Here is a 23,269-nt window from a genome sequence, read left to right as displayed (position 1 = left end):
CGCTTACTCGCTAACTTGGGGATTCAATCCGGTTATAGATCGAGATAATACGGATGGGACCAAGGCCCCGTGTGTTACAGGCTGTATACGTTCAGGATCTATCGACAGTTATAAATCGACAAGAGTAGATTAATGCCACTGCCCTAGCAAAAAGTCTTCAGTAGCCCAATTAGTTGCTGAAGAGTAAGATGTAAAACTCTGTTCAATATTTCATTTTAACGTTATATTGTAGGTTTTATGTATGTGCGTTATTACTTATAAACAGGTCATTGTCAGCCTCTTATATGGAATCTTGAAATCGTCAATATGTAATCGGTTAATCCATTAATTATTTTAGCAAAAAAATCTTTTACCCAGTCAATATTCTCCTGTGTGGAAGTGTAGCTATATCATTGTTAATTGAAGTATAAAAGCCATTAAAAGTCTACAAAGTCTTTAATGGCAGACATAATGTTTGTTTACTTGACGTCAGTAAATATAGTCTCCAATATCTAGTCATTTAGTCTGTATAGAATTCGTATAAAGAATGAATAAATGATATATTGGACTTCATTTGTTCATAAAATACAACTCGTTTCCTTCTCTCACGTTTGATTCAAGATGGGCTATAGTGAAGTTCATGAATTTATGGGAGAGGGTTAATATCGCCACCTACTCCTTTAGGCGAAGGAATGGGGCTAATAGACTTAGGGTATTCTAGCTGCAGTTGGCAATGCCTATTCTATTTGTATGTAGTCTTATTATAAAAGAATTTTATCTTCCTTCGTCTTTGTTCTCACTCTCTAAGACAACTATTAATCTGCTTTCAAAAATTCTACCGAAATTAAAGAGTTGTTTTCACTACTGGTACATTCACTGTATATAGTGTTAACTGACTGCCTATTTTAATTCTAGTTTTAGCATAGACATTTTCAAAAGCTGGTCGGTATATGTTTCAGATATAAATATTTATTGTCAGTACTCTAGAGTTTGACATGACGATCCACAAGTCCCCCATTATTCAATATATATTATCTTGCTGTGATCTTTCTGCTTGAATCCATATGATTTTCACGATTTGCTTATTCATCGAATGCGTCAATTTCCTATCCACACGGCAAGTCACCTGTACACGCTTAATTACAGGTAGTCACGATCTTACTACTGGTTAATAAATATAATCCTGTAGTCTTGAACACTAAGTTAATTTTTTATGAATAGACATATTCGTCATAACGATTGAGGTTTTGGTTCAGTGGAGTTTTATAAGTAAAGTGAACAATTAAAAAGGGACTTCTCCGGATTCAAATCCGTGAAGGGGGACGGGGTGACGTGTTGTGGCTAAAAATAACTCGGGACTCACGCTTTGTGTTCTATATGACAACAATAGTGCTATTTGAATTAAAAGGAATAGGATATAATGATTTTCAATATTATGATTTTATAGAGCAGACAGTCAACATCGAATCTTGTGTATCAAAGTATAATCTAGACAGTACAGAATGCATTCTGTGATATTTTTGTTATGTTTTTCTACAGTATTCTCATTAACTCCAGGTAAGATTCCATTCTTTATTTTCTAGACTAAAACGTTAAATTACTAATGACATACCTTCTATAAATGTAAAGACGCTGTCATGTATCGTTCAATCTTTTAACGTAAATGTAACTAAATGTACATTCGGCAGTTTTAAAACTTGAAATTATTAAAACGTTGTATTTAACCAGGTGTTCTGTTATTTGGTTATCATGACACACTTTTTTCTTTTTATATTATCGATAGAAAGTCCCTAGATTTAAAGAGATTGTTAAGATTTATTGTTCTGTAGCGGGGCCATTTATGGCTTCAATATGCATTGATTCATTTTTCCGTCAGATGTCTGTCGATCCTGTAATATAGGTATGATTAAACGTATATGACAACACTATCACACAAGCTGCTAGTAATATCTAAGGGCCTTTGTGATAGCTATAACATAAAACGCTTAGTTTTTGTGGAATTGCAAGAACCACAGACGTCTTATTGAAATTGAAAATTGAAATGGTGCAAATAGATGCTATCGGTGTCCCTTCTACCAATAAAAAGTTCTAAAAAATCTCTTTACAATCCTTTTAATCATCATATTTATTTTATCGTATTTATATCATTTGATTTATCTTTCAATAATCCATAACGCTTTCAAGAAAGTATGAATGTGATTTTTTTTTTTTTTAAATTTTCTTGCGTAAGGAAACAAAATCGTAGTAAATCGCGAAGTTATACTAAGGTATATCACTCAGTAAAGTCAATCTAATTTCAATTAAGAGTTTTAAAGGTATAACAAAGCTGTATTATAACCGTTCTAAATCATCGAATATCAGAAGATTGCCCTTATTTCAAGCTTATATAGAAAATTTTATCTTTGATAGATAAATAATGAAAATTTCATTTGGGTGTGTAAAAGTGATCGAGGTATATTGCCCTCTCAGCACCTAAACCAAATAACAATATTACAGATAAACCAGATTTTATCTATGCTTAGATAATCATATTATCAACGCCTTAGGAAATTACCCTAAGTGGATAAAACTTGTACATAATAACTTCATAAACTTTAATAAAAGAGGTTTAAAAAAATATATTGTTGGCATATACACCACTTTAAGCGGGAAAGATAGGCCAGTTGAGGCACTGTAGGCACTCTTGTGATAAACAATGTACATTCATGTATACCAATTGCTGTCGATATAGCGTGTAACATAGCAATTTTAACTAACAGATCAAATTTTTTTAAAACATACAGTAAATCAATCATTTTTATCAAAAACCCAAATTTAAGACGACAAAATTCATACTTTTATAATAGGCTTGTCCTTGTGAGGATTTATTCGCTCACAAAGATGTGTTCTATCCAAATATAACCCCGGATTTGATTACTTGTGTATTTTGGATCAAATTGCAATTGCTTTATTTCTATGATAATACAAAAAACCCACATTTTATCAAATTCTGATTACATTCAAAAAAGAAGGACGAATAGATAACAGCAAATTCTTAAAAGAAATGGGTTTTTTTAACATGAAAGTGAAAAAGATAGGCTACTGTACAATAATATATAAGGTAAAATTATATATGCTTAATGAGAATTATGATACGTGCTGCTAAGGTATGGCCATTGTAGTCAATATGCAGGCTTTATAGACCAGGTTTTAATAGCTGTTACAGACATGTTAACCTGTTTTACTTTTACATAAATCATAAATCTTGAAATATGATAACATAATACTGAAATCATGCCAGATTTGCTATGGAAATGCAGATTTATCTTCAAAATTGCCCTAAAATACTTAGGTGGTCTAAAGATGGTTACATTTCCAATCAATATAACGTTTTAGTTTATTATTTATCTGAATTCACAGTACATAGGCTAATATACCCTATTCAGTCGATATAAAAAATAACATATTGCATTATAGAAATGTCTCGAGATCAATACTTACCAATCATTCAATCATATATCCTATTGATTGATATTACTAAGCAATATTTAGTATAAAGACATTTCAGTATAATATAGGCCGATTTCTTGGCAATTCATTCAATTTTTTGTTCGATATATATCAAGGAATACTGCATTATATGCCTATATGTTATGTATTATGCATAATATCAAAACCTTATACACTTGGCGGATTTTTGAAGAGTTTATTTCCTTGACGAAATTTGAATTCATACGAATAACTATTGATTGGATTCAGAAAGCGTACAAAATAGAAAAGTGAGTTGGTACTACTGTTCTGGAAAACTTTCACACGACGCACGGCCCGCGTCTTATCGCAAATAGTTGCATTCATACTTACAAAACTTTACATAAATCTTCTTAATTTTTGAAACTATTAGTATTTGTTCAACCTAAGCGTAGAATACTGCCAGTGTTTCATCACAATTTGCTTGCTAGTTGTACACGACTTTTCGTTATATTTTACGACAATGACACACCTGAGTCCGATGTAAATATCTATTTTCAAATCTTTTGTTTGAACTTTTCTAGTCAAACTTAAAAACTATATTTTTTTCTTCTTCTATAATTAGTCGCGAATACGACACATTGTTTTAGTTGAATGTAAAATCTCACAAATACTCGGCAAGGTGTGGAGCTTTCATCAGGCTAATAGGTTTGATTCAACTGTGTAGTTCATCTGAAGTTACATGAATAACAAACCAATTTGAAACACTATCTTTCTCCTTTGGTTCCTTTCGAACGTGCCTTGGGCTCTTTTAAACCCTGCAGTAAATTCTGATCTGATAGCGAAAGGATATTATAATATCCTAAGCAACATTGAATGATATATCAAATATGATGCACAACGATTGCCCGAAGGGTTGCGTTTTTACTTAAGAGATATATATATATATAAGACATGCAACGTGTTTAAGTTAATTATTAATACACAACCTATCCATTTTTATTATTCAAAGGTAAACATTAAACACAGAAAGATACCGTTCTATGTTAGCATGAATTTTTTTTATGGAACCATCTCAAGTAGGAAAACTGATCTGTTTGTGCAGAACTATTACGATGTTGTAGAGAGTCGGTTTTGCATTATTAAAACACAATCTAATAAGGACGTGTGGAAACATTTTAATTATTCAAATCTTGCCTAAACAAAGGTGTAGCAAATACATAATACATAATGACATCGGAAATCTACTTGTGTCATAGATTTAAAGAGACTTTCTATTCTACTTTCTACTAATCTAGTTTGTACAGAGCCATATTCTGTTTTCTATAGCCAAATGCATTCACAGCGCATTCTCTAAAATCAAAAAGACAAGGGAAAAGTTACTGGGTGGGTTCGTCAGGATCTTGGAGTATGGATTAAATCTATACTCCTTGATCAGAATGCATTTCCTGAAAAGTGTCATAATGTGCATTATATTCATGTTTTTTAATATCGAAAACCACACGCCTTAGGCCATTTCAAAGATAAACAATCAATAATAATTCAAAATAAGTGAAAATCTGTCTTGTTTGACGTATATATTGATGAAGATTTTACCTCTGATTTAAGAAAAACCTTATCCATGCAATCTCTTTAGTGACTAGCTAGAATCTACCTGATTAGGACTCCGGTTGGATCTATCAAGATTGTACACAGGGTGAAGTCAGTTTAGATTGTATCTACGGTTGATTTGTACCTCAAGGATACAGACGCCGACAAAGATGGAAGAAACCTTACATCACTTCAAATGTCAATTATATCTCTGTTTGAGGGAATCCCTTATGAACCGTAATGTTATCTAAATCAACGCCCATTTCTACCTACATGGTAAAAATCCATTTATAAGTTTTCAGTTTTTCCATATTTTGGTGGAGATGATATTTCATGATCTTGAGCAGATGGTTTTTAACCTTGTCTTTGATAAGTAATTGCATGAATATCTTAACATGCCCTTTTCTCCTACTTATACATGTGATTAGAACGTATGCTAATTTATTACGTACCTGTTTGTTTGTTTGTTTTGATTGCTCATCCAGGATGTAAAAGTGGCCTTGTTTTTAATATTGCACCGTACTTTGTAAATTTGAATTATTAAGTTAAACATCTGATGCGTCGTTCGGTACAGTTTCGGGCTGAAAATCTTACGACTGGTTCACCTGCAATTGTCATATCGAGGATAATGAAGAGATTGTCAAATTATGTGTTTCATGGCATGCATATCATGAATTACGATAAGCTTTAAAGATAAAAAAAAATAACAAGTACAATCATGTCGACCAGATTGTATATTTTTGATGAAAACATGTTTTCTGTTTTGATCGTTCAAAAGCCATTTCTACAATTTAATGGACATTGCCCAGAACATAATATCTCTTTATTTCATTTTATGTCCTCTTTATAAAATGTTAAATTCATTAGAAATCATCTCATGTCATCTCATCAGAACGACTGTTTTTAATATTTGTCCTTTATTTGCTTTAGGGGTTCGAGCAAAGTTAACGAATTTATTGAACACGAACGAGAAGTCGACAATGAGTATATTCTACTATAATCGTTTTTCGGTTTCTTTGAGTAGTCTTCTTATTCTAATATTCTCATTTTCCTGCTTTTCAAGTGCTTTTTGGAACATTTACATTCGACTGCAGCGTTTACATAAGTGAGGAAATTCTGATTAAAGCCACCAGAAGAGATAATTACGAAATGAAATATCCAAAATACATTTTTAGAAGATTGATTACCCATACGGCTTTAACGACAGAGCAATTATTTTTCTACCTTAAAATTATATTTTTAGCAGATTGATGCTACGTTATTATTACGATTGAACACCAACCTTTGATCATGTTTTCAAAATGACAAGATATTTGTCTTTATTAGTGTAGTCGTGTAAGCTTGGGTCATAATTTCATCAGTTCCGTGCTATTTTAATTAATGACATGTAACCAGATATGAAATAATCAAGTTCGGCCTGTTTTCAGGTCCATTAATATGACAGGTAAATGAACTAAATTAGGTGACTCGGTTCTTTTTTGTATGATTTGATTTCCCGCCAACTAGGGTAAATGTCTGTTGTATAAGATCATCATTTTAGGGTCACCGTTTTAAGGTCAAATACAGCAGACAATACACATGTCTGCGAGGTGAAATATCTTTTTGTTTTCATTTCCCATGTTCGAACATGGATAATTTAAGTACGTTTAAGTTTTTGTTAATGTCGACTCTCATAAGATGGTCTTTTCCGTGTTCATCGTCCTCTCATTAGTACAATAAAGGGTTATCTGAACAGTTGGTACATTGTGAGTAAGTAACTCTTAAACGGAACAAAATTTCAACAGCTGGATCTTAGTCAACTTGAATTAATTAAAAAAGAAACGCAATATTAAGAGATTTTATATATCATAATAAGACTAGGAAACAAGTTGACGCATTTGACTTCTTTAATCCATTTTATTTGATTCACATCTTTTAGCTCACTCATTCCCTAGGCATCTATGAAACTTTCATAAGACATCATTCAATGTCAAAGTCCAAGTCTCATCCCAGTGGTTTTAATGTACTCAAAATTTTCACTCCCCTTGTACTGTTCATCTGAATGGCTCATAATGTTGGTTGTGGTAAACCACAATTGATAATACATGTATATGAATCAGTATGACCACAAATCTGTTCTACAACAAATCACGCTAAATCATCCGGAAAAGTGTTAGCTTTACACTGTACAATGAGTAATTTTGGCAGGATTAGTGGTCAACTATTAGATGTTCCACGCCTACAATCAGTGTGATATATAGTAGAGGAAAACAATGTTAATGATACAATGATGTTATAGGATGAGTATTTAACTAATTAGGTCCTAGTTTCATTTCCTATTTTAACTTCTTGACATAAAACCTACATCATTGGAGGTCAGTGATCCGTAAATGTATGTCATCTACAAAAAAATTATTTGACAATCATGTTTGATAATTATACTTAAAGGAATTGTTACGACGTTTTCTAAAAAGAATTTATGTGTGTCGGGGCTCTGATGGAATCGATTTGCACCATTCCAAAATTAAATCCGACGTCTTATTTGCAACCCCGGTAAATTTTCGAAATGTTTATTAAAGACTTTCTTCATTTAAGTTCCACTATAAAAACCTACAAGCGAGGCTAGGCATGCTTGACCTTCTGTAGTATCCAGAATGATGCCATTCTGTGAATTGGATTGCTATACATAATACCGTTATGACAAATATCAGGTTTGGAAACCTTTACCTTTTATCAAATTGGATAGTGGCATATCCGTCCTCGGTTATTGTAAATCTGTAGAAAAATCATGCATAGCATACGCCATTCATTGTGATATATTTTGCTTTTATGATGTATAAAGGATTTACTTGGTCTGTGAAGGTTACTGTGACACTGGAATTGAATTATGAAGGAGAAGTGGAGATTTTCGTGAAAATCATAAATAAATATGAATAGGTATGCAATTCAATGAACTTTAAACTCGAGAGGCTACTTATGTCGTTATTTGATGACAGGGTTTTTTTTTCAAAAATCCTTCATGGAGATTAGACGCACCCAATGTCTTTTTAACCTTCCTATTGTTTCATTAGTCATTTACTTTTTACGTTTTATAATGTGTGTGACATATATTTTAACTTTAACTTCAATTTGTCACATTACTAATGGGTTAGTTAAAGGAAATGTACTTTGGAAACATGTGATTCAGAAGAATTATGAATTATGCATGGTGACTTTTTACACATTTTTCTGTTGCTCTGCCAAGAGCATAACGTAGAAGGGGTTAGTAAAAGGAAATGTGTTTTAATTCTACGATTTAAATCACATGGGAAATTCTTTTTGTTGTGTCTCTGACGCTGAATGGGTTCGTCAAACGAAATATACTACTAATTCAATAATTCGTATAGGGTATCGGAAATAATAAATAAGAGAACACTGAGAAACTTAGGAGGGGCTTGTTAAAGGAAATGTACCTTGGAATCAGGTCACGAATCTTGTTGACATATCATGTTGTTCTTCACTTAAGGAATATAGAACATATATTATTATAAATATTAATTGATATAATAGAGAAAATCTCCTTTTTTACAAGATTAATCATGTAGCATGTTTCTTCATAATACACCTTAATATCTTTAACATTATAACTGAGATAAACTTTACATTAACAAGTAACAGCTGAAATATCACTACAATCCTAAACATGTAATAAAGCCTGTAAAATTATTGATTTTCAATAAATCTCATTCAGCAACTGAATTGTGTGTATATATTAGCGTATTACTATTCCTTATCTATCTTGGTCTTTATAATCTATGTACATTTTCTACATGTGTTATTATTATTTCTTTTTTACATTAAGATATTACTTAAACAGTTTTACAAAATTTTATTGATTGCAAAATTTCTTCAACTGTATAAACTATTAAGTTTTCCTGTATTAAAGCGTAAATTATCTTATATGTATGAGAAAATATCAACACTATCGATACTCAGACTAAAAGTTATGTGTTTGTAGTGTATAAAAAGATGTCACTATATTTTCAGTATTATTTGATTCAATTCCTTCAAGAAATTCAGATATCTCCTACTGTGGAATACAAACTGAAATCTACTATATAATATCACAGGCAGGTGAAAATAATGACTTTCTCAAGGAAATTACATGTAGCTATTTTAAATATGTTGTATTTAGAAGTCCAGCTTGTTCAGTAGAAACTTTTTAACATTATATTTATAAAGCTTCGACAAGATGTTCATGTTTATAAAGATTTCCCAAGTATACAAATCTTGTAGTGTAAACTATATGCAGAACCTATTACAAAGATTTGTAAATGCACTTTCAAAAACCTTTGTACTTGTACCTTAATTGCTAAAAAAATACTTTCACGTCAACACTGTACAAAAAGAGAACGACTCATAAAACTGAACTAAACACACAGAAAGGCGTATGGTGTTTTGTTGTCAGTTGTCAGTTGTCGGTTGTCGGTTGTCAGAATTTTTTCAGGGGGGGGAGGGGGGTGGGGTGATCGATGTTCCCGTTGGGCTAGGGGTGAGGGGGTGCCACCCTGTAGCTACCAGCCCGGCTTAAAGACAAGATTCAAACACTTAATCTTCAGTTCTAGTTCTCTGTGTTTCTTGTCTTGAAATATTTAGGTTATCTTATTTCAAGTAATTGTGGAATAACATAGTAAAGTTCTCTACCAAAGTAAGGATTTAAATTCAGGGCGGCCTTGTATGAACCTTGTAAGCCACATTTCGATAAAGAATACATTGATATAAGATTACAGAATAGTAAAATAATTTTATGATATTCAGAAGATCATTTCTGAAAAAAATCAATGTAACTTTTATTCACCAAGTCGCTGCTTGCATACGTATAGACGAGGCGATAATTCAGTTATACAAAGATACATTTGTCCTTTGTGGTTGACATCAACAACCATTGACGATTCTAATACTTCGAGGAGTTCTTTCCAGTCTTTATTATATGCTGATCTGCAAGTCAGGTAGCCTACTTGTCAACGCCCAACATTACAAAGCTATATGTACTTCGCTTTCAAGTTACTCGATATTGTACCTTATCAGTTGACCAGCCCTAATGTAGAACAGAAATATCTGGATTAAAAATCAATATCAATGATATAACGTTAGTAGAATGAATAAAGCAAATTTAATTGAGAATTTTTCTGGGGGTGGGGGCCCACCTGTAGACTTGGTTCAACTAGTCCCTATGGTAGTTGAGCAATTACTCAATGTCTACCTGAGCTATATATATGCAAGGGAATAGCGAGTTCATCAAGCTACTATCACAATAAATCAATACCAATGCATGTTAACTTTACCGGTTGTTAAAAATGACCATAAATCCTATCAAATATGAACCGTTTTTGCGCATTTGCATGTCACTTATGATTGGTACTAATGTTTTTCTTGTAACAATTAATCTGATATATACAGTGTATATGTAAACCCTATAATATAATCATGACGATTGTCAGTATGTTGCTAGGTATTGAATTTGCAAATCAGGATATGCCTATTGTAAATTACTATTGATGCACAACTTTTGATGTGCACACATAAAGATGTACCTATTCAAGATCTTTGAGTAAAGTTATTTATAAATGTAAGTCATATCTTAATTTGAAGGGACTTTTCGTGGATTTTCAATCGATTTATTAAAAAGCATAAGAGGATTGTTATGTTCATTGTCTATACATTCAATAAACTAAGCACTTATATCCTGCTTTTAAGGATTTTTGACAACCGTTAAAGATTATCACTGACCCTTATTCATATGACTGTATATCTATATAGGGTCTACCGAATGAGTCACTACTTTATTTGATCCACTTATTTTAGTGTTTGGTTTAGTCATCTCACGAAATTCGCATACACTTAAACTATTTGTGCAATATCATTGCACTTTGAATTTCTTCAAAAGTCTTGACATGACTCATCGTTTATTCTGGACCAAATTTGTTATTCTTTAAGGCTCAAAATATGCATACTTACTTATTTATTTTTTTATGACATAATTTGTTAATTTATACATTTATTCTTTTATACATTTATACATTTATACATTAATACATTAATACATTTATACATTAATACATTAATACATTAATACATTTATACATTTATACATTTATACATTTATACATTTATACATTTATACATTAATACATTAATACATTAATACATTTATACATTAATACATTTATACATTAATACATTTATACATTTATACATTTATACATTAATACATTAATACATTTATACATTAATACATTTATACATTAATACATTTATACATTAATACATTTATACATTAATTTACTTTGACCAATAAATATCTTGCTCACAGCCATTCATTTCAAACAGATGTGTATTTCATTATTGATTCATTTATTCCCTGTTGCCTACTATTAAAGAGATCGTAAAGTGGGTTTCTAAATATTCTATGTGTATCCGGGATAAAAACCTCTTTAAGTTTTGGTTTTTAAGCACTCCCTGGATCCTATTACAGCAGAGTTTTTCCTCTCTAGTCTGATACATTGCAAAACCCAACAAGATGGTTAATGGTCCAAAGATTTCACTCTTGATGATCCTGACTCTAACTAGGCTACTTACAATCTGGGCTTTCGACTGGGATAATCAGCCGAGGCTTCATGTAGGTACTGTGGCTAGTATTTCTACCATTGCAAACTAGCCTAACATGCAAATTTGCACAAGCTTGATCAGAAAAGTAGAACGTAAAACCCAATTTCATGTAAATTCCTTCTTTGTCTTTCTAGAAACAGCACATATCCATATCAACCAACAGATTTACAATTGTCGCCTACCAGATATATTACCTATACAAATACATATAGAAGATCAACATATAGACTGTGATTTGCAGAAAAACTCCGATGTTGGTACAGATGTACCTATGTTTACCCTCCAGTCTTCCCCTAGTGGTCAACCAGTTGTTGTTCCTGAACAGTCCCAAACTTCTGAGGTATATTACCTGTTGATATCTATAATTTATTAATACCTTGACGTACTACCATGCTTGTATATTTACTATGTACCCTTTGATGTTGTAGGGTCTTATGTGTAGATTCCATAAGTAGTACTAAATGAATTTTAATCAGCTAAAACGTTGCTATATCAGTTGATGGAGCTAACTTTCTCCTGTTTTTTTCCCTATAATTGATGTTTTTTTTTTACAGATCTAACGAACCCAAAGTTAAATATAGGCAACTGGGTTTGTCTGTTCGACATTATTTTCAGGTCAAATAGTTAATGATATCCTATGGTCTATGTATTGTACTTTTTCAGTCAAATAATACAGCATATCAAAATACAGAGAAAAATATAGCATTAGTATTAAAGTGTTCAATATTAAACGATGGTGTATCTTCTTTAACATTAGTAAGTATATTTTAGTCTTGTACAAATCAAGATCAGATATAGGTAAATTTCGGTGTTAAAGTTGACCCGATACCATAACTGGGTCTGCACGCAGTACTGTAAAGGTACTTTGTATCCTTTTAGACAAGATAATTTATGATTCCCCTTATACTTTACATAGAAGTGATCTTTTTTTTTAAAACGGGGTAATATGAATTAATCTTGAATTAATAATGATGTAATAATAATATTAATAACATTAAAGTTACCTGCAAGTACAAATAATTCTACAAGATGCCAATGGCTTTATATATTCATACAAATCAATTTTGCAGGAAGGTTCAATAACCTTTGACGGTAAAGAATATATTATTACCAAATCACATCGACATCGTCGACAAGCCAATGATTCAGCAGACGAAGAATACATTTTACATAAACAGAAAGATCTACCTCAACTCCATCATGATTTTAAAGAAGCTTCAGATTATATGGTGACTCGGAAAGAAGTCGATCCTTTTAGAAAGGGTTATCTCCCCCTTGCTGTATCTGCTCCTAGATTTAAAAGAGCTACAACTACGTATAATATAGATGTTGTCATGGTGATAGATTACTCAATTTATAGTTTGTAAGTTTAATAATTGTTTTCACAATATCATTTTCACTTCTCCTTAAATAATTCATATACATTTATTCCACCTAACCTTTTTATTGCCTTCTTTACCGCCCTTTTTAAATAAACTGAATGATGGAGGCTAAAGATTTTGAACCTATGAGTGATGATCGTGATGATCATGATGATCATATTTTGTGTCATTATAAAATAGATTGCCCGTTTCCTGCAAAAGATTTTCCTTTCATATTCTCGTAAATTAACTCATATTTGAATGCTCTATTCAACATTCATGTTTTATATTTTCCTTGCAGAAATGTTCCTTATCAATAGGCCTGCTCGTGTTATCATGAATTGGGTACATTAGACTTATTTCCTTAATCAATCTTCAGATATTGATTGGTATAAGTTATTATTTCATATATTACTTTTACTTGTTGTTGTTTATCAAAGATTAACTGAAGCAGTACTAATAAGAAAATAGTCAAAACTTTCTTACAGCCCTGACTCATTGAAGATATAAACCAGGATACACATGTATTCTCACTTGCTAGGATTCTTCTCAACTCCTATGAATAGATAACAAAACACAAGACAATATTATGGAATATATATGAATAGAGAACAATATGTTGAACTGTAGGATGTAAAACTCCATTTTCATATTCTCAGTTATAAATTTCATAAAATGAAATCCCAATAAAATAAAATAGAGCACTAATTGTTATATCAGCCTTGATCGACGCTCCTGGCCAACTCCAACCACCGCAAACCTTTGCTCGTCAAAGATTAATTCACTTCACCTTACTTGAGTATCACTCAAAAGATTGTAGACATTTGAACTTCATCCTTAGAAGTATAATTATTCGGTAACAAGAAATATTAACTTACATGAACATCTTTTATATTACAAGGAGGACAATTTTTAACTTTTGATTCTTGACATTAGTGAAGATTTTATTTGAATTCAAAGTACATGCACCTACTACTATCTTTTTCAAAAGCATGGACGAAAAAATCGTCTCAGAAATAATTAAAGAGTGTTTATAACCCTTTATTAATATCATGTTGAACCTGCGATTGACAGAGCATTTGTAATTTCGACATCTGCTATAGCTATATTATAGCTATTGGCAAAATCTTTTCGAATGCAGATTTAGTCGACTGTAGAGCACGATCGACAAAAAAATAGTGACGACAGCAACCATCGAATTGTTCGCAGTTAATTTCTTGATATGAGCTCCGATGAATCTAAGTCGCCAATAGTTGTTCTGAACACTTTGATCCAGTGTAGTTGAATTGTTTCACTGCTAGGAATAAAACCGTATAGTTGTGTTTTTGCATAGAATAGAAAAGGAAGGTAAAATTGAAATAGGACAGTGGTTTTATGTTTGCTGACTTGTCTCAAAACGTGTCCCACCACAGTCTGAATCTCACATTCTTACACTTGACACTGTTTCTATATATTGACATTATTCATTGTGAATTTTTAACGATTTTTTGCAATACAGGACCTTAGCTGTATCTTCCTACTTTATTCTCCCGTTTCTCACGTAAATACTGGTATCTCAGGTTTTATGAAGATGGATATTTAAATAACAATATCTTTATATTCATTTTTATGGAATTTTTTTAGCACTTACAAGTTACACTTTAAAGTGATTCGGATTTCTTATGAAATGTGGTTCTAAAACTGAAACCAGTGCATCTCTTGAAGATACAAATATAAAAACATTAAAATTAAAGCTTGATTGACACATCTGGCATTAGATTAAATTTTCTTAAAAATCGGGCATTTTGTAAGGATTTATAAATTTAGCATCAAAATAACTAAATATGCGATTGAATTAGGTGAAAGTTGTCGGCTAGTTTGTAAAATAGACTATATCCCGAGGTAATTAGTAAATCAACTAATTAATGAGTAGCCTGTAGATGTAATTAGCAGTTGATTCACCTGGATAATATTATATGAAATATTGGTGAAATGTCATTTGACCTCGTTATAACTGTGTAAATATCACCATATACACCAGAAGTACACCAATAACGGCCCACTTGATCATCAATCATTTTAATTTGATTACACAATACTTGTGAAATTTGAATTGCGACCAGTAAGCGAATTTAACTTGCGATACATTTTTTTTTTATCTAATTCAAACCTCAAAAAGGATCTCCGTCAATACATAGTACTGAAAATGAGATTAAGTGAGAAGTTTGTTTGCATACCTCCGTTCCATATAATTTGCCCTGTTAATATTATGCTCTAAGGATTTAGCATAATATGACGTTTTTCCAAATACCATGAACAATTCTTCAGTCATAATTGGTGGCTACTTATCATTAGTAGTGAGAATACATTCTAATTCGTTATCTAGCCAACCAACAGTTCCGAACCATCTAAATGATCCTGATCCTTCTACCCAAAACCAGGACTATCACCTACCATGACTACTAACTACCTCGTCTGCGATATCAGTAAGCTGAAAGCTGGCATTAACTTGTCATCTACCAGCCAATCAATACAAGTTATTTTAGTTTAAGTTATTTTACAAACTTCAGCAAATGATTGTATCTTTTCAGTTGGTATCTCAAAAGTAAAAGTGTTGATAGAAAGAGGGATGCTTTGAATAACATCAGATTATATTATGCCATTGTGGCCAATGGAGTAAGTAGCAAAACCTGTTCTGTCTTCTGTAGATTGACCTTTACAAATTACTTAACTTTTACCATTTATATGGAAGGAGCTGTGGAATGGCATTGAGATGTTTAGATGTCACTCTGGTTCTATCTGAAAAAGTATATAAAGCTTACGGAGCCAATGACTAACAATAATTAAAGAACCACTTCTGTAACACATTAATGGACGGCGTATTATGCAGTCTAATGGAATTGTTCACTTAGTTAGGTCTACTAAACGATGTATTATTTTTTCCAGATGAATTTAAGATATAAGAGTATAGAAGCTGATTTTGCCATAAATGTTCGATTATCTAGTTTGATTATAGCAGAGGTATGTTTACTTATTATATTGGTGGTAGTTTCAAATTTAGATTATAAATATATTATAACATTATAGGTTTCGTACAAATATCACAGCTTCTCTGAATCCTAAGATATTGGTGTACCATGTGGTCATGTTATACATTGATGTTGGTATTCAATTACTGATTGATGTACAATTTCCCTAACTAGAACTGTTTCCTTGAAGAATTTAAGAAGCATCACTGTGTTTTCAATACAATGGCAATAATTACTCAAGATGTAACGAAATGACATTTTATTTTTGACATTCCCATTCCAGAATAGCTATACCATCTTGAACAGCTCTCCGGAAACGTGAATTGATATTCCACATCCAAATCTCAAAGGCAACAATCGGAATATAAATGCATTCCATGAGAACGGGAGCTGTTGGATTTTATCCCCGTATGCGTCAAAGCTTTTGTCAAATTTGGGACATGTTATGACCTTTTTTTTTCAGACCCCGGGTACAGCCAGTTGGACAGAGAACGTGAGACAAACCCAGGTTCCTCGTGATGAAGTTGATTCTGATATAGTGTTAGAATCATTTAAAGATTGGGTTGGTTCAGCTGACAGCCTACCTCAATATGATCACATGATGTTATTAACACGGTATAATTTGTATTCTGAAACTGGTGGTATTCGATCTAACTCTACTGCTGGTAAGTTTATATTACTAATGGCTCCCTAATCCCCTTAATCATTGGTTTCGGATTACTTTAACAGTGTTTAAGATCAAGTGAGATTAGTGTTGGATGTCTCTAACAATGTGTCTTGTAATGAATTCCATTGGAATGATATATAATCTTTGTACTCGGTTTTCAAACTGATTATTTAAACGAATTTCTATCATTTTTTTAGACGCAATTTTAAGAATTTACGATGTAGGTTAACGAACACCGCTGATAACTTGATACACAAAATACAAATTTGTAAATTGAACAAGAAAATAAAAGAAATGAAAGAAGAGTGCGCCTTTGACTTAAAATTATACAATAAGTGTGTATGAGTCCAATTTTGAGGTGAACGTTTGGAATTTTGAAATTTTTGAGACTGAATTGACATATTTTAAATCAATTCAAAGTTTTATGACTTATATTAGAAATTTATAAAATACCATTAATACCTTGTTTGTAGGTTTGGCATTTATTGGAGCAATCTGTGATACAAGGGGACAAGCTACATCAGTAGTAGAAGATGAAGGAGGGTATCAGTGTACTGAAACAGCTGCTCACGAACTGGGTCACAGGTAGGTGTTATACTACATTAGTTCTCAATTTAATGATTGAACGTAATATGGTAAAAGGGAAGTAACTCCTGGTGCTCTATACACGTCCATGGTTAATATATTTGATCTTTTCTGCTTACAGTCTTGGAGCCAAACATGATGGTATGAGTATAATGTGTAGTGATTCTGACAGATATATTATGACAGCCGGAAGTTACAGATCAACACCTCAAACCAAAACAAACCCATGGAAATTTTCATCCTGCTCTATTGAATACTTTAGAGATCGTTTAGCTCGGGTTGCCAGGACTAGGTAAGTTATCATATTATCTCATAAGCCAATGTCAGACTGATGGTAAGTTTTAATGAATAACCTATTCGTTAAAATATAACTAACTAGCTAAATCATCTACGTTGGACGACCATATCCATAATACCAAAGATGTCTTCTTCTTTTGTACACTGCGACGAAGGCCGACCAATTAACACTCCAATTCATTACTTTCCTTTTTTCACACACTTTACATTATGTTTCAGCCGTGGTAGACAATGTTTATACAACTCTATCAGCAAGAGCAGCAACATACCGGAAGTGAGTAAAACATTACCAGGACAACTCCATACTCCAGATCAGATCTGTCAACAGATTTATGGTCCAGCGTCTAGAATGTGCAAGGTTAGTTTCCAAAATCTGTATAAATTTATATATCATAAACAAATATCCATATTTCACGTTAGCTGTCTCCTGGATCATTTGCATTTACGCAGTTTTGCCAAAATGTATATAATCAGTGAAATGTTTTATAGTTTAACTTCAGGATCAGCATTTGAAGCATCTCTGAAATACCTTGAACTGTGCTCTAAAAGATGTTCCTCAAACATTATGGTCCGATTTTCAAGCTTTAACGATTTTTTAATTTTCCAGGGAGTAGAATTCGGTAAACTCGATGACATTTGTACATCATTGTTCTGTTTGGATCCCTATTCTGATGGTTCCTGCTACAAACAGGTCGCTCCAAGAGGGTTATCGTGCGGTAATAACAAGGTAGGTATTCAATTCCAAATTGTAGACCATTAAGGCTTTCATGAATATCATATGTTCCATTTGAAAAAAAAATATTAATCATAGAAAATTAAGTCTCTGCCACACGTAGGAGATAAGATTGAATCTTTCACATTTAAAGAATCTTGGTGAATGATATTCTTAAATTTCGATGTCAGCTTCCCCGAAAAAAGCGATTTCCCTTCTTTGGAACTTAGAAAAATAGTTTCTGGTCTATTATGATTTTAATATCTTCTATTCCAGTGGTGTATAGACGGAGAATGTAAAGCTGATTTCAGAGCACCAGATTTAGACGGTAAGTTTTCTCTATAATTTGATTTCACAAGTGCTTTTATTGTCTAGCAAAGACAAATTTATTTCCGTCCATGACATATCAACACAAACTGCTCTTGTTTATGGTTTGAATTATTTCTGGCCTTTCAGAAACGTGTCCATTTGGTAATGTGGTTGGAACAGCCTTCAATGGATCAACTTGCGAGCAATTCGTTAGTGGTTACCCAGCCTATTGTTATCAAGAATTAGTTAAAGGGAGATGCTGTCAAACTTGTTCAAAACATTATATTGGAGTTTACGGTAAGTTGTAAACATTTTGATGATGAAACAGCCACATTAGTCTGTAATGTTGGACTCTTACCAGCTCGGTCCATAATACAAATACAATATATTTCACGTTTGCAACCATTAGAAATGACTCTAGCGAATTTAGATTTAAAAATCACTCTATCAGTAAAAAATAAATTATGATGGTCTGGGGTAATGTAGTTGATATTTCTATTTTCATGTCATTGAATCGTTCCATTTAGGTTGTGAATATGGTGATAAAGGTTATGGCTGTAACAGACTTGGTTGTGGTCGGAGAGATACAAGGGGAGGTAATTACAGTGCTACATGTTGTGGTACCTGTAATTATAGAATAGAAGTACCAGGCGGTATTAAAACGACCACACGACAGACCTTACCACCCCGTACACAACCACCTCAACCTACTACTAGTCAAACTCAACCGCCTGCAAGTAAGTTCTCGTTCTTTCTTTTCCTTTTTAAGTGTATTCTCGTTGGTTTAGACAGTTGAAATGATAGATTTTCCTTCACACAAGAAATGAGTTTCCAAAATATTATATATTTGGCGCCCGTACAATTTGATGTATGGCCGAACCTGCTAGATCGAGCGGTAGGCACCCCTTATTGTCTGTTTAAAGTTTTACACAATAGCTCCCCTGGCAATATGTAAGTGGTGGTGAGTACAAATTAAAACATACTGGACACTGTGGCATTCGTGATTCATGCAAGGTGTCAGTATTCTGATGAAATCTAGCTTCAGATCGAACCATTCTATTTTCAGCCTGTGTAGATGTATCAAATAATGTAGTTGGTGATTCCACGTGTCAAGAGTTGGTTCCAGTTAGTCCGGAATTATGTTACCATTCCTTCATATCAACATCATGCTGTCGATCTTGTCAACTAGTCAAAACCAACAACCCTTGTAAGTAACCATCTGGACTGACCCACCTTTCCTTCTCAAAAGATGTTTGTTTGAACGCAACATACCCATTACATTTTAAGTTTTCGGTCCTATATTTCAATCTGGACAAGGTTCACCCTTACCTTGAACAAATTTGATCAAAAATCCACATTTTGCTTGAGATGAAAACGATATCCGTCATCTGATGATGGTTTGTTATGTCTTTTTACGATTACTGCTTTTAAATCTGATAAGTAAACTTTTTGATTGGTTGAAAAATATCATGGTTTAGAAATCGTCATGCAAAAGATTTGTGTCAGATCATGGATAACGAATGGAGCAACTACCACTGAAGATCCAGTTCTGTATTTTCATTGGACTTATTTTGGCCTTTAAATAAGTTGTTGCTTGCTTTACACAAACATCTTTTCAATCTCCCAAGTAATGCTTAATCCCTTAGTACCAGTAGAGTAGAATAAATATATAGTAAAATAATTAAAATCGCACTGTTTGTGATAGAATATATAGTTCCCACTGTTCACTGTATTCAAAATGTCAGGTTTGTATTCTTCACTCCCCTTCCTTAGATGTGTTATGTTCTATAGAACACTCTACCAAACAAAACATCACCTTACTTTGACTTTTTTATCCCCAATTTTCAGTCAACAGGTATAGTTTTGGAATGAAATTGTTATCTAAAAATCTAAAATCTAAAAGCTTCAAATTCACTGCTACTGTTATGCACTTATATATTATATATACATATTCAAACATATCTGTCATCAAATATTCTTTCTGTATATACCGGCACCTTTAGGGGAAATTGGGTGATTTTTTTCCGATTAACCTCAAAATAGGTGCGATTTCATTGCGTAGAACTGCATATTCTTTGAACGCATCTGAGGCATAGGCTAGAAGGTTTCTCGAACGACTCAAATTTATTTTTGTGCCACGGTTAGCTAATTCAAACACAAAGCCCGTCCGGGAAACCGGCCTAATTTTCAACCAGAACACGCCCCTACATATTAACACATGAACACAATACTCTGTAACAATATAGTATTTTTCACTTTCAGTTACATAATTATAAACATTTCCATGCACTTAAAGCTACAGCACACAACCACTAAAATGCACTAGCATGTTTAACTCAACGGCTTTTTGCTATATCAAGTTACAATGTGTAATAACACTGGATGCTGCCTGTATATGAGTTCACAAGAAATAAGTGAACAATATTATTGAAGATGCAAATATGAGTTCGTTAGTGGTTCTTCCAGAATGCACAGATATAATTCTCCTGCTCCTACACTTTATATTGTGGTCCTTTAGAAGATTCTTTTCCTACCTGATGTCATCTGATATGCTTCTGTTCACTTCTTCTCCTTCGCCTAGTTCGTTTTATCTATCTCTTGCTTTAAATTTCAATGTTCACCTTAGCATGCTCCTTAGAGTCCCCGTTGTTTTTTTTTTCTATTGAGTTAATTCTATCAAATCCGAAAACTGGAAAGTAAATTTTTATTCCAAAGACAATTTTAAAGCAAAAGAATTTTTTCAAAAGTAATCAAACAAATCTATTTTGGAAACTGAATTGATCTTCACCAAGTTTAATTACCCTACAGATTGTCCATATGGAGATTCAAATACCGCTTGCAATAAAGGATGGTGTGGCACACAATTGGCAAATGGATCCTACTATGACGAGAAATGTTGCCAAACTTGTAAATATAATGGTACCCCCCCTACCCGACCAACTTTTACGTCCACAACTTTAACTTCGTCTACCACAACGTCAACAACCCCATCACCAACATCATCCACGACTGCTCCAACATCTTCAACTACTCCGTCGACCACTACGACCACTACGACTCCATCCACCACTACGACCACTACGACTCCATCCACCACTACCACGGCTCCGGCTACCACTACGACTCCATCTACTAAAACGATTCCATCTCCTACAACATCTACTACTGTAGCACCCACCACAAATAGCCCATGTAAACCAATTTCGGAGGATCAAATGAACTCTTGTCGAGAACTCATAGCATCGGAAGGCATCCATTCGTGTTATAATACATCAATTCAAGAATTTTGTTGTCAATCATGTCTTGAAAAGGCTAAATCGATTAAAGGTAAAGGACTTATGACAGTCTTAAAAAAACTGGTATTCTGGACATGGTTATGATACTTATATCAGTTAAAGATCAGATAATGGTATCTGGATTCTAATTATGTGTCTACCTCACCTACAATAAATACTTCCTCACAGCAAATTGTCGTTGCACATACAAGTAGACACTTAGTGGTTCATGCACCACCATCACTTAATCGCAAAGTCACTAATACCCCTAAAATATATTAGGCCTACCCACACCATGTTTACGTGTGATTATGTGATAAAAAATGAAATTCTTCTTACAAAATGAATGATACTGTGAATACATGCTTATTAATACACCACCAAACCTCCTTTCTCTCCCCTACCTACAAACCCTTATTTGAAAAAAAGGTCCATAAAGGAACACATAGATCAGGCAGACTTTTGAAAACGGAACAATATGAACTTAGGATAGTAAGGTCATGGTGTTTCTGGCAAGTGTCCCCTGTCTAACATCACATTTATAGGTGACCAGTGCTATATTTGGCAGATATTGTTAGGTGCTGTTGAAAACGTTCTTTATTTAAAATTTCTGAAACAAATTGTTTTGTAATTTCAGCTTGTGAATATGGAGATAAAAGTCCAGAAAACTGCATGAGAAGAATCAATCTTGGTCAATCTTGTGCTAACTTAACCAGCGAATGTTGTGAGAGCTGCAAGAATTACTTCGTTTCAGACAATAATTCCCCAGTTCTAACTTTATCCTGGACAATGTTAGTTCTTTTAATGTGTTCAGTTTTATATGTAACATTTTAATTAGTTTAAAGTTCATATGTGTTCAATGTACGCCACAATGTGCCATTTTTATCAGTATAAAACCGGTGTATGGAGTCAGAAACAGAACTATGACTCGTTATCAGAAATTCACTAAGAGAGGATGGTTGATTAGTGCAATGGAACAGGGCGGTTCCTATCGAGTCGAGTCGAGTCGAGTCTATATTTTCCATGCCATCATTTATGTGAAATTGCAGACGATATGATTATTTTGTTAAAGAAGGTGGTCGTTTAAGTATACTTTTAGCTGATAGATCTGAATTTTAGTGATACGTATCGCTATTCTGAAGTAAAATTCTTCAGTTCTCAAATATTCTCTATATAATTAGATATATTGTAATGGTGTTAACCGCTTTCATAAATTCATATTTCCAGCATGGCTACCCCAAATTAAATAGAAATATTTCAAATATTTGTCTTGTATCTAAGTCAATGATGTACATTATCCCACCTCACAATTTAACATTCCAAATAGGTTGTTTTAGTATTTTAATGCATGTTTGTTGAAAAGGTTTTAATTTATTTTCAAATGTGTTTGATTCATTTTGAACTATGTTATG

At 32.9% G+C, this 23,269-nt stretch overlaps 1 protein-coding gene across 1 annotated transcript; it reads left to right on the top strand.

Moving 5' to 3' along the window:
- Positions 1-1,481: 1,481 nt before the first annotated feature.
- LOTGIDRAFT_152975 (hypothetical protein) lies at positions 1,482-22,691 on the top strand (the record flags this gene model as incomplete). Its single annotated transcript, XM_009053460.1, has 17 exons — positions 1,482-1,536; positions 11,778-11,983; positions 12,307-12,399; positions 12,714-13,006; positions 15,575-15,659; positions 15,930-16,004; positions 16,476-16,677; positions 17,153-17,264; positions 17,386-17,556; positions 17,781-17,919; positions 18,169-18,288; positions 18,550-18,601; positions 18,730-18,879; positions 19,110-19,319; positions 19,649-19,789; positions 21,391-21,909; positions 22,495-22,691. 17 exons carry the CDS (start codon positions 1,482-1,484, stop codon positions 22,689-22,691), a joined length of 2,820 nt encoding a protein of 939 aa, XP_009051708.1.
- Between the last annotated feature and the right edge of the window lie 578 nt (positions 22,692-23,269).

Source organism: Lottia gigantea (genome assembly GCF_000327385.1).
Source record: "Lottia gigantea unplaced genomic scaffold LOTGIsca_2, whole genome shotgun sequence".
NCBI classification, from domain to species: domain Eukaryota; kingdom Metazoa; phylum Mollusca; class Gastropoda; family Lottiidae; genus Lottia; species Lottia gigantea.
The sequence above is the reverse complement of the archived record's forward strand: the minus strand, read 5'-3'. Positions and strand labels throughout refer to the sequence as shown.